Source organism: Vicugna pacos, chromosome 5 (assembly GCF_048564905.1).
Source record: "Vicugna pacos chromosome 5, VicPac4, whole genome shotgun sequence".
Classification (NCBI taxonomy): Eukaryota; Metazoa; Chordata; class Mammalia; order Artiodactyla; family Camelidae; genus Vicugna; species Vicugna pacos.
The window spans coordinates 49,161,134-49,174,014 of record NC_132991.1 but is presented as its reverse complement, the minus strand read 5'-3'; the positions used below and the strand labels follow the sequence as shown (position 1 = coordinate 49,174,014).

The 12,881-nt window shown below is 39.2% G+C and overlaps 1 protein-coding gene across 1 annotated transcript in view; it reads left to right on the top strand.

Annotated features, from left to right (window-relative positions):
- The window catches only part of PDE11A (phosphodiesterase 11A), a 359,091-nt gene that overhangs the window by 229,645 nt on the left and 116,565 nt on the right, over window positions 1-12,881 (top strand). Inside the window, exon 10 of the mRNA XM_006210208.4 lies at window positions 8,250-8,300. Within this exon, the coding sequence (XP_006210270.2) occupies window positions 8,250-8,300 (51 nt within the window). The remainder of the gene's footprint in view (window positions 1-8,249; window positions 8,301-12,881) is intronic.

The following is a 12,881-nucleotide window of genomic DNA, read 5'->3' as shown; positions in this document are numbered from 1 at the left end:
CTTTGAATTTCCATAGCCTTTCATAGTTTCAGGGGTTCAAACAAGTTTACCTGGATTTTAAAAGACAGGGTTTGGTCGACACTGGAAATACAGAGATCTGGAGATGGCATAGGATGGCAAGCCCAGTTGAAGGTTGATATTGTTTTATTTATTTATTGCTCCTTAACCACCTATCCTGAAATTTAGTGTCTTAAGACACAATAATTTTCCTCATGATTTTGTGGGTCAGGAATTCCAAAAGGGCTAGGGTAGGTGGTTCATCTCTGATGCACATGGTGTCAGCTGGGATGGTTGGGGCTGGAGGCTGTGTTTCAAGATGGGTTCTTCACTCACTCACATGTGTGGCTTCATGGCACTCCTTGGCCTCTCCCCTTGCATTTGATGTTTCATCCTTCAGGTTTCTCCATGTGGCTGAAGCTTCTTCTCACTGTGAATAGAACTTATACGCAATGGCTCGGGGGTACAAGAGATAATGTTTCAAGGGCTGGGAAATAGCAGCTTCCAGTCTCTTAAGGCCTGGTCCCAGTGCAGCTGGAATAGTCCCAAACTCTACCTAAAGCCAGGGAGAAAGGACATAGACTACACCTCTTATGGAAAGAATGTCAAAGAATGATCTGCCACAGATAATAATTTGGATGTAGTTTCAGAGTACCTGTTAAGTTTCAGTATTTATATAATACAAGATATATTATCCTCTAGAAAATGTACAGGCACCAGTATTTAAAAACTTATGAGCAAAGGGTGAAAGATTGTTTGGGTAGCCATGGAGTGAATGCCAATGTTGTCACTGTAGTATAGTTAAATGGGTAATATGCATAATTATGAAAGTACTTTAAAGGCTTGCTTTTCAAAATTAGATTGAAATTTGGAGCATGATTACCAATATTAACATTTTAGTCTGGTGGTGACATAGAATGATTAAAGTAAGTCTTTGCTTTGGGTGGAAAAATGATGAGCTCATCCCTCATCCTAAGCTGAGGCCTCTCTCAAACCACTGGGAGATGCCTTTGTACTGACTCCGTGCCTTCGAATCAAACATATGTAAAAATAGCATGTCTATTCTGTCAAGATGATTAATCAAAAAAGAATCCAGGCAAGATGGGCAGGGCTGACACTGACCTAGAAGTCAAAGCTTTTTAAATGGGAATATTGTTGTCAAGATGGATTTCAGTATAAGAAGCTCTTTGGAAAGCTCCTTTTACAAATCACATTTCCCTGAACACAATTTAATAGACCTTTTTATTTTCTTCCTGTTTCTATATAAATAGGAAGCCTGTTTTTTCAGAACCAAGACAATTCTTTTAAGTGCCTAAGAAGATGAACCCAGTAAGAACTTAATACTTCCTTGTAATTGTGCTTTCTTATACCCTCTACTCATTTGTCCTCCTAGTCAAATGGAGAACCCTTAGCCCCCTACCTGAGAAGGTCACTCTTGCTTATCTCACAAAGGGCCAGAGGCTGGCTCCAGAGCTAATAGGTTTATTGCCAGTTTAACTTTCACCTACTACAAAATGAAATTGAAAATTAAAATTACATATATGTTTTAGATATATCCCTAGTGATTTAAATTTAGATATCTATAATTTTCTCAAAATATATTTTGCATCACTTTTCATCAGTATAGTCCTAGACTAAATTAATTTGAGCCAGAGAGTCATTTCTTATATTCTAATGTTTCCAGTGGTTGCAAATATATAGCACAACTGCCACCACTCTTCCTTCCCAATGCCCATGGAAGACATCACTAATCGGTCACAGCAAACCTTCCTCCTCAGCTCCTCCTTAAGCCTCAACAATCATTCTCAGCGCAGGACTTCACACAACTGCTAGCAATTAAATTAAACTGAGGCTCCAAGTAAAATTTATTTGCCAAGATAAGAAAAAGAATACCAAAATATCTATCACACAATGGCTTACACATAGTAGGTACACCATCAATATATGTTGATATGATAAGCCCTTCTTTCCTGCATATAATAGTTAAAAAGCAACTGATCTTAAAGTTACCCTGACAATTGATTATTTTGTTTATTACCCCAGATTCCACAGGTATTTTTTAATTCTATTTTAAATTCAGAAAGTTTTCATCTTTTTTAGAATTAAAAAAAATTTTTATGACAGATATAGACCAGAGGTCGTGAAAACAGATCACACAGCAGTTTTTTAAATATCTGACAGTAGAAACTGATGCTTTCTCAGTTTCTATGCATTCGTTCAGGTATAGTGTCCTTGACGCCCGTCACCCTCTTGTTAAGAAATCCTGGAGTGTGGCTCTTCACTCAGTTAGATGGCACTTCTGTCAGGTCACCCCAGGTAAATTGACTTTTCGTTCCTTGTGGTTTGTCACCATTCCTGGCTGGAGGCCTACAGCTGACAGCAAAGTCTCTTTATGGAGCTCATCAGTATAACTCATTTGGGATTTTACTTCAGATCACCTTAACCTAACTCTATCAGTCTATTTTCCAAGTGCCACCAAGTGCCACGTTGCCACCTGAATCATAAACATATCACAAATATTCATGCAGCCTGAGACAGACAGTCTGGGTCCTCGGTGAGGTCTGTGTTCCTCCTCCCTGTTAAGCGGTTCTTTATGTTTGTGCTCCTTGCAGCCAGCATCTGTAATGGTCCATTTCTCATTCCAGGAGCAAATGGCTGCCCAGAACCACAATAAATTAACATTCAAAACTACTGATGTGAGAGATTTGCCCTCAGCTACTCAGGGGCAGTTCCTGGGATTGCAAGGCAAGCATTTGGCTCTGGTCTTGAACTGCAGGTGGCAGAGGACAAGGCTTGATACAGTGGCCCTATTTCATAGCGCTGCCCGTTGTTTTGCTTTTGAACTGTAGTTAATCACCTTTTCCTGCTGTGGGAAATTGATGCGAAAACACAACTTCTTTATTCCGTCTGTACGTGGGTCTGATAATTGCTTTGTCTTGCATTTTCTTGCTTTTTTGTTTTTCTAGAAGCAAGTTCAATCCAGGAGGTAACTGCAGTTGGTAGTGTTTTGCAAATAGTGACTTATTTTTGGAACTATAAAGATTTCCTACGTCAGAGCTCACCAATGAAACTGAGTCACTAGATTTTACTTTAAGATATTTTTCCAAATACAGACACAAAAGATAAATCTATCTGGGATAGAAATTTTCTTGTGAAAGTTTAATGTTTGTTGAGTGTTCTGTGGGTCAGCTGTTTACTTTTGTATGTAAACTTTATACAAATTTTATTTGACTGTCAAAAAAATTTGTGAGTGTGTATGTTATGACTAAACTCTCATAACCTAACAATGTTCCTCAGAGAGAAAGTATTTATACAGTTAAAATTTGCAGATACGTCTTTTTTCAAAATCATTACAGTGCATTCAATTAAAGTGTTTTTTTACTCTATCAAAGATATTATTACTCAAAGATGGATGGTGTACCTAGAACCTTGATATGAGATACATAGCTTAGGGAATTCTTATAAAATTAATATAGTCTGGAATCATGGAGGAAGCTTTAACCTATCCAGGAGGATCTGACAACAATAGTAGTTAAAAAAAATTTCTTTAACTTGTTTTATCCTCAGCCATAGAAATTTGCCTAACTTTTAGTCATTAGCAGTGCTGTATGGTTTACATATGTATATGTACATACACATACACTGTAATAATTCTATTTAGAATATTGGTTTTGCTAAAAAGTGATCAGAGATAGCTTTTGTTATATTTCCTTTAGATTTTTCCATAGATTTTTCACAGATCTTAGATTAATGAGGTTATTTGTCATTGCTAAAAATATTCTAGACTTGAGATGTTTAATAGGTTTGCCAGATAAAATACTGTGAAGAAAAAGTCACTCGGAGTTGTTATGGGGTTGAGGTTGGCGGAGGAACATAAATATTTGGGGATGTGGCTTAGAGTTTTTCATATTTGTTTCCAGCCTTCTTAATTTGGAGAGAGTAGAAGTGGAGCTGCCAGGCAAAAACACAGGGCACCCAGTTAAATTCGAATTTCAGACCAACAAGGAATATTTCTAGTAGAAATATGTCCCAAAGAGTGCAACTATTGTTTATCTGAAATTCAGATTTAACTGGGTATGTTTTTATTTGCTAAATCTGGCAACCCTACTTACACTGTTCAGTTTATGCTCTAAGATGTATTAGGACTTTATTGAGGAAAAGGCGTAAATTAAAGCCACTAGTAATACAAGCAGAGAAGCTTGTATTCTCCATTCGAGAAATGGAGAGATTCTTTTATTTTAAGATCATTTTTATTTTCTATTGCTTGATTCATCAAATACTTACTGAGTGACAGTTAAGTACCAGGTGTTCTCCTAGGGATAAGATATTCATCGATGACCAGAGTCAAATCTGATGCTTGCCTTCATGGTGCTTACAGTCTAGTGGGGAGGAAGGTGATGAACAAGCTAGCAAATAACTCCAACTGTGGTAAGTTGCATGAAGGAAACAGCCTGTTAACACAGAGAATAACAGTGAGGGAGGTATTTTCTCAAGGCACTCGGAGAAGACCTCATTGAAGAGGTGACATTTAACCTAATTTCAGGAGGATGGAAGTACCAACCAGGTGATGAAGTCAAGGAAGGCTCTAAGGAAGAAAAGAGCTCAGTGCATAGAAAAACCAAAAGGAGATGAGTGTGGCTGGCGTGTGGAGAACAGAGAATGCACAGCACCAAGTGTGACTTGAGAGAGTGCCGAGGGCCAGATGGTGCAGGGCCTGTTAGGTCACCGGTTGGGATTTGGATGTTAGTCTGAGTGTAACGGGAACCATTGGTGCGTATTCATCTGGAGGGGTGACAAGATCCGATTTATATGTCTTAAACATCACTCTGGCTGATGCAGGCCAAAGAGATTGGAAGAGGCCAGGTGTAGAAATGCAGATTATTGCCAGAGCCCAAAAGGGAGAGGCTGGTGGACTGGACCTGGCTAGCAGAAATGGAAATGAAAAGAGTCAAAATATCAGACTGGAAATGACATGTTCTTCTGCTGGATTCAATGTGAGGGGAAGGCAGGGGGAAATCAAGGATAGCCTTCTCGTTTCTGGTCTTGACTGGATGGAGTTTCATTGTTAGAGCAGGGAAGACTGGGAGAAAACTAGATTGATGACATTTGTTCCCTATGGCTTCTGTGACAAATTACTACAAATGTTGTGAATCAAAACAGAACACACTTATTATCGTAAACTTCTGGAGGTCAGAGGTCTGAAGTGGGTCTCCTTGAGCTAAAATCAAAGTGTCAGTAGGGCTACATTCCTTCTAGGGGAGGCTCTGGGGGACAATTCTTTTTTTTCTTTTTTTTTGCCTTTTCCAGTTTCTAGAGGCTGCCTGCATTTGTGGGCTCATGGCCCCCTTCTATCCTTAGAGTTAGCAGTGGAGGGTCAATATTTCTCACATCACATCACTATGGTTCTGACTCTCTTGGTTTCCTCTTTGACCTATAACGACCCCTGTGATTTCATTATGCTCACCTGAATCATCCAAGATAATCTTCCCACCTAAGGGTTAGTTGATCGGCAAACTTAATCCCCCCTTGCCATTAACATAAACACATACACAGGTTCCAGGGATTGGGGTGTGGACATCATGAGAGGACAAGGAACATCTTTCTGCCTACCACACATGGGGAAATCGACATGCGTGTTTAGACATGTTAAATTTGAGATGCCAGTGAGTCAACCAAGTAGGAAGTTAGTGATGTAAGCAGTAGGGTATGTATGTGAGTTTGAAGCTGAAGGAAAGGTTACAGCTAAGTTTGGAAGGAAGTTGTCAACCTAGGGACAATGTATAAAGGCATGAACATGTATGACATCACTGAAGGAGAGACTGAGCCCAGCAGACTTCTACATTTAGAGTTAAAGGACACGGGGAAAGAACAGACAGAAAAGGAGGACGTGAACCAAAATAATTTGGTGTCAAAAAAGCCCAAAAAAGAAGATTCTTCCCAAAAGACAAGAACGATCAACTGCATTCAGTATTGCTGCAAAGACATTTGCAGATTGTCCAGCGAGATTTGGATTTGACTGCAAGAAATTGAAAACTTTGACACAGCTGTTTTAGTGGAGGCTAAGGAGTGAATGGGACATGATCACTGATCACAAATGGTGAGGAAAAGTCTTGTGTGTCCTCCACAGCCTTTGTAGATGCTTGTTAAAAATAGTGAGGTGATCACATTTGATCAGAGGCTTCACTACAGTAAGAAGCTAGTTGCTAAACAAGATCACTGTTGTGTATTTTATCTGGTCAGAATTATGTGATAGCCATATTGATGGTACACATGAAAGGGGTACCAATACTGCTGGGTTCCCATAGCTGTGCTCTGTGCGTAAAGTGAATCCTGAGGGTAATTGGAGCAATGAAACATCACCACCTTCCTGATGTATCCCAGGAAACCCTTTGGGACCAAACAGCAGAAACTGCTTGGAAGAAGAAAATCAGAGTATTTTATAGCAAGACTCAGGGATCCCCTTTTCTTGAGGAATCTGCTCCTCTGGCTTGTTGCCCTTCTAAGGATTCTTAGAGGGGACAATGCTATACCCTCCCAGACTGCGGTTTACCAAAGGGCCTACTCCTGCAGGAACAAGGCACCCTCATTTGCTGAGGATTCCTGCCTGCTTATCCACAAGGGACTGTACTCTTTCAGAAGGTGGTTACGAGACTCTTGTTTGAGGTAGTTCTTCTGCTCCCTTTACTGGTTCTCAGAGCCTTACAAAAGGAAATAAGAACTCTCAGAACAAAAAGACTCAAAAGGTAAACCCAAAAGCTTCCTTATTGTTAACTTGGTCAAATTGGACAGAATAAATAAAGTCCTATGAACTTGTTAGCCAAATTTCAGAAATGGAGACCTGATTGCAATAAAGAGGCATTTATTGGAGATTTGTTAGGACTGCAGCCCAGGAGACACAGCTTCAGGAAGCACTTGAACTGTGTTCTGCTGGACTACAAAATGGATAACGCTTATGAAGTCAAGAACCGGGAGGCCACAGTTAGTTACAAGAGTTGTTTATCAAGAATTATAATTGGAGCTGGCAAGAAGTAAGGGTGCTTGTTAAGCAAGAATTGTTCCAAAATAGTTGCTTAGTTACAAGGGAGGACAAACTTGAGACCACAAGGTTGCAGCTAGCAGATGTTGTTTTAAAAATGCTGGTGTCCTTAGACTTTTCACAGAAAGTTCAAGTTCTCAGTGGTACAGGGATGTATCTGAGACCAGATTCTCAATGGCTGTCAAACTCCATGTTGTATGTCTGAACTATGATTACTCCATTATGATTTTAATTTATCATCAGACTTAATGGATTAGCAAATATTAGAGGCTTAAAATCTCGGCATGAACTCCAAAAGGATGTTGGCTCCAAGTTATGGCCCAGGGAAATTTAAGAATCATGACAAAGTAACCAAGGCATTTATTTCATTGAAATCTTAATCTCACACCATACACAAATTTAATTTCAGATGTATCGTAGACCTAAACATAAATGATAAAACTATGAAAATTTTAGAAGCTAACACAAGATATGGATCCATAACTTTAGGGTAGACAAAATTTCTTAGAAAGAACACATGAAACAATACAATACACAAAAACTGACAATTCACACTTGATCAAAATTGAAAACTTGTTTCTTAAACGAAAATTGGGTTGGTAAAAGGGTACAGGCTTTCAGCTATAAAATGAGTAAGGTCTGAAGATCTAACATACAACATGATGACTATAGTTGATAACACTCTACTGTATAACTGAAACCGAGAGAGTGGATCTTAAATGTTCTCACACACACAAAAAAGACAAATATGTGAGGTAATGGATGTGTTAACTAGATGGTGGGAATGCTTTCATGACTGAAAAACAGTGTCTGCCATGGTACACACACACACACACACACACCACCTTTTAATTTATTTATGGGTCCAGAGCATTTCACAGGACAAGTATTCACATCCTTTGGGAACTGTGGTCTTGAGCCACATCATGTCCCTTTGATAAAAATAAATACCTATAAAAATATGCTAATATAAAATACTTAGCCTTTAACATGGGTTGTAATTCCATTCCACATTGTCATAGATTCCACTGTAGTTGCACAGATGACAATATGTGTCACAGACTGTGACTGGAACTGTCTCATTATACATTAACATCCTCTGTTATGTCAAAGTGATATACGTGAGTAAGGTTTATTTTTAAGCCAGGAGAATTTCAGAAAATAGAGGCATAACTAGTTATTAAATATTTCCCTCCTCCTTTTTTTTCTGATCCAGGTGCTGTCTTATCATGCGACATGCTCAAAAGCTGAAGTTGACAAGTTTAAGGTAAGGAAGCAAATGGTGCTCTTTTAGTGCCTGAAGTTAAACTTCTCTGGGCTTTCAGACCCTTGGTCACTTGCCGCTAGAATTGGTCTTGCTGGAGGAATAGAACTGGGTAAAGGCGTGCTTGGATATTTCGGCTTTAGAGGGGAGGAGGGACTTATATATAGCTGAGTAGCTTCTTCATGACCATTTAAATGATTCAACATTTATTTCATTCCATTTGTTTAGTAAGCAGTATATCAGAAAAAAAATCTGTGTAATATGGTGAATATCAGGACCCCTGCTTTTGGCATTGGTCTTATCTCCAACTTTCTGTTCACTTAAGATCTTGGGGCCTATATCTTCATCTGTAAAAAAATAAGTAAAGAGATTAGGATACTAGTAAATAACATGTACCAAACACTTACTATGGACCAGGTACAGTACAAAGCATTTAACCTGTATTAATTCATTTGAGTTTTGTAATCCTGTAAAGTACGTAGTATTTTACAGATGAGTAAACTGAGGCACAGAGAGGTTGAGCAGAAGGGCCAAGGTCAAATGGTTGTAAGGGGAATAGCCAGGCAATCTGGTCTTGGAACTAGAGTTCTTAACCATGCTTCACTGCTGCCCAGCGTGACCCCCTTACAGCTCAGATGTGCGATGAGTCTGTGAATGTGTCGTAGATATTGGAACCTGCTTTTCCTTCCTTTTGAAAGTTTTGGTGTCTGCCTTTTTAAGTTTTTGTGGAAATTTAGAGAATTAGCAGGCAAGCTACCACAATCACAAGAAAGATAATGTATTGTATTGTAATCTTTGTGTGTAATAACACTTGAGGATGGCTGTTTTCTGAGAGTTTCATTGGCACATAGATACATTCGTCTTCCCAGGAAAAATGGCCCGGTGGGCCTGATGATTGAATCATATCATTAGAGTTGAGTCACACTACTTAAAATAGGAAACAAGACCCCACACTCAGAGTAGAGGCGAAGGAACTGCTAGGAAGAGCAGGGAGCAGCACACCTACGGCTAGTGTAAGGTGAGCCGCTTGGGCTCCATCCAAGGAAATGGTTTCCTATTGGCTTGGAAAGATGCTTAAGAAAAGACCTGCCATGATGACCCAAATCAGAAGGAGAGCCATGGTGCCGCACAGCAAGAAGTGATAGCTAACACAACAACAGAGGAAGGAGCCAGAACAGCCAGAAACACAGCCGTCAGGGCCCATTTGTTGTAGAGGGAGATGTCCCAAGGCAGCGCTTTTTGTACATTTTGTTTACTGCTCTAACTCTACCGCCTTTCTCAGCTCTTGGAACGTAGTAGCACTCAATAAATACTTGTTTAATGGATGAATGAATGACTACATAAACCCCAAAAGCATTAGTGTTCTATAACTCAAAACAATTATTCATTAAGAAAATGCTAAAAAATTGATTATATGTCATTATTTCTCTATTTTAGACATATTTTACAAAAATTTCCATCAAAAATATTTAAAGCTTTTTTACTTTAGTCAAGTTTAGTTACCTAGAAATTCTATTTATGGAAATAACTTTCCATAAATATTTTACTGTTTTGTGTTTCGTATTTTTACTGTTCCATAATTACCATCATTGCTAAAAAGAGAGACGGGACAGGCAGGGAGGAACACAGCAAAGCTCATAATGATCTAAATGTGACTTCAAAGAGCTATCTGACGGGACATGTTCTGAGCTATTGCAGGCCAAAATCAATAGCTATCTAGTCTCTAAATGGATTGCCCTATGTTCAGGCTTAATTCTTTGCTTAAAGTAAGAAAAACACCATTGTCTTGGAATTCATCATGCTTTTCTATTGTTAGCTCACAAACATACTAAAAATATGATGTATTTAAATTTGAGAACAAAAGGTTATTTCATCCTAAAATTATCAAAATTATTAACTAAGCCAATTCATTCTAGATTTTATCCTGTGCGATATTAGTGAATATCTTATTACAGTGTAATTGAGATATAGTGGATAATTTTAACCTAACGGCTTCTTTCTTGATATATAAAGCAAATAAAACATTATCATAATTGGTAGCTGATGTTTTATAGTTGCAGCAATAACATTAAAATGCAGTGGGCTTAAAATAATCCTGCACGTAGACACTGCAAAGTATTTACTAAAAGTTCACACGAGAGTAAGTGCAATGGCAATTTCCTAACATTGTAGCTAAATAACAGTAAATGAGTGCTTTGTTTTTGACCAATGTGTACAGACAAACCTTTCTTGTACTCAAATATATTGAAACCTTGGCTACCTGCAATACTTTTTTAACAGAGAGAGAGAGAGAGGAGAAATTTGAAGATTTGAAGTGTAAAATCATAGCTATCCATGAGATTTCATGAGTTAAAGAATGGCTGAGTCTCACTGTGTTGGATGATGCCCATCTGGGACCAAGCTAGTGATCAGTGAGTTAGAGATTAAGTGAGAATTTGGGAATAAAATTATTTCATCATCTGTGCTAAAAGATCTGGAAGTCAAATACATGCATACACTGGTCGGACTCCAGTTGTAGCCAAAGCTGTGCCACATCCGAGATTCAGGCACGTCCAGAAGATCAGTGAGACGTGGTCTGTTGACATGAGAGACTAAGAGGCCTTCTGAGTCCAGAACTCTTCCTATTGGGAGTTGAGGCCACGGGCCTCAGTGTCTGGATAACTCCAAGTTCAGTATGGAGTTTGTCTCTTGAGTTTGTCCCTCCCTCCAGCCTCCCATGGATTCATGTTCTCGGCTAAGAATGTGAGTAAACCCAGAAGACGTGGAATTAGTATGGTTTCAGTGCATTGAATGCCCCGAGAACACAGGGGTTCCAGAGTGTCCACAGCAACAGCAGGAAGCAGCAGCCCAATGGAAGGAAGCACCACTGCAAACCAGGGGCAAGGCACCGTCCTACCAGCGGGACCAGCAGAGGCTGAAGCACTCGCTGAGGGGTCACATTTTAAGGACAAGTGAGGTACACCCTGAGTATTCCCAGAAATAAGTGGGAGAAATGGAGATCCCATAATATTGGAGAGTGTGATATATACCAAGAATTACTTTCAGTTCACTACCATTTGTACCCCTGGGAGCTGTGGTCTAAATGTACACAGATTTCACATATAATCAACTGTAGTGAATCTTCAGTCATCATTAATGCTAAGCTGATACTGCACTCCCTTTCCTCATATCTTGATTCCTAGTTCACAGTGTTCCATGCTTGAGGATTTCTTGTCCTATCCTAGAGTGCCATAGGAGGGAAGTGTGGTCTTTGTTTTGTTTCGTTCTGTTAACCAGTTGGGAGAAATCTCCTCGAGGGGTGTGCGGCTGTGGGTGGTGAATGGTGGTTAGGCAGTAAAAACCTTCCTAGCAGTGTCCCTGGGTTGTCTAACCAGAATAAGTAGGTGAAACAACATATAATTGCTCATGCAAGAGTGTCAGAACCTAAGCTCATTTGTTGTCGTTCTGATAGATCAGTTATACCTTTAGAAACAGTCCTTTTTGCAGGGCCACCTGTACACCAAAAAGATCACAGAACTTCCTCAAACTAATGAATTAACTTTTTAAAATTCTGATTCATGTTGCAATGTTAATAATTTATCTTTTATGGTTTGGTTGCCCTGTGCATTGAATGAGGAAACCAGGCTTTAAAGAATGGTTTTTATCCTCATTAACATTTACTGATCTTCCTTGAACTTGAAATAAGAAAGGTATGCCCAGAAAATTTGTGCAGATTTTAGTGCCTGTTTCTATCTCTTCTGCTCTGTGCTAACAGGAATAATGTATAAAGACCATATTGACAATTAGATCTCTTTGAAGTTGACTGGTTTAAAGGCTTTTAATAACCTGAAGATGCCAGCTGTGATAACATAAGAAAATGGGTTTAGCACACCAATTATATGCTCCTATAATTTTATGCACTTTCCTAGGATTCCAAAGCAGTGGACAGACCAAACAGTTTTCACTATATATGCCAGTTTACCAATTAAAATCAACTCATGGACATCCTCATGTTATATTGCTACCTTCTATCATCCCTTCTTTCAATTCCAAACTGCAAGGGTTATGGCTGCAATCAGAGATGAACTCGTTTACAGCACTATTTAACTGCCTCAGTAATTAAACGCCAGTAACTCATGTTGGGTGTTTGAGTTTGAACTACCTCTTGCATTTTTCAAGTTTTCAGTGTTATTGCCTAGGCCACAAATTAATATCCTGGTAAAGTAAATAAAATAAAGTACCAAGGAATAGGTACTCCCTGTCACTTTTACATACCAAAATACGAATGGCTACATCAAAAATAGGATCTTAAAAAAAATGGGATCTTAAGGCCTCCTCTGTGAGATGAATGACAGGGACCAGGCCAAGCAATGGGATGTGGTGTACTGGGTTTTTTTTGTTGTTTTTTTTTAAGTAATTAAATTTGAGGAGACACGTTTGATCCATGAAATTTTCAAATGTTACAGTAAGAAGCTTCCACCCTCAGAACCTCCCTTGCCGTTGTGCGGGTAGGTGTTTCTGTCATAGGCCCTGCACAAGTGTCCCTGCACGAGGAGGCAGGAGTTGGGGCTGACGCCCCCTTGGTTGGCCAAGTGCATGGGATGC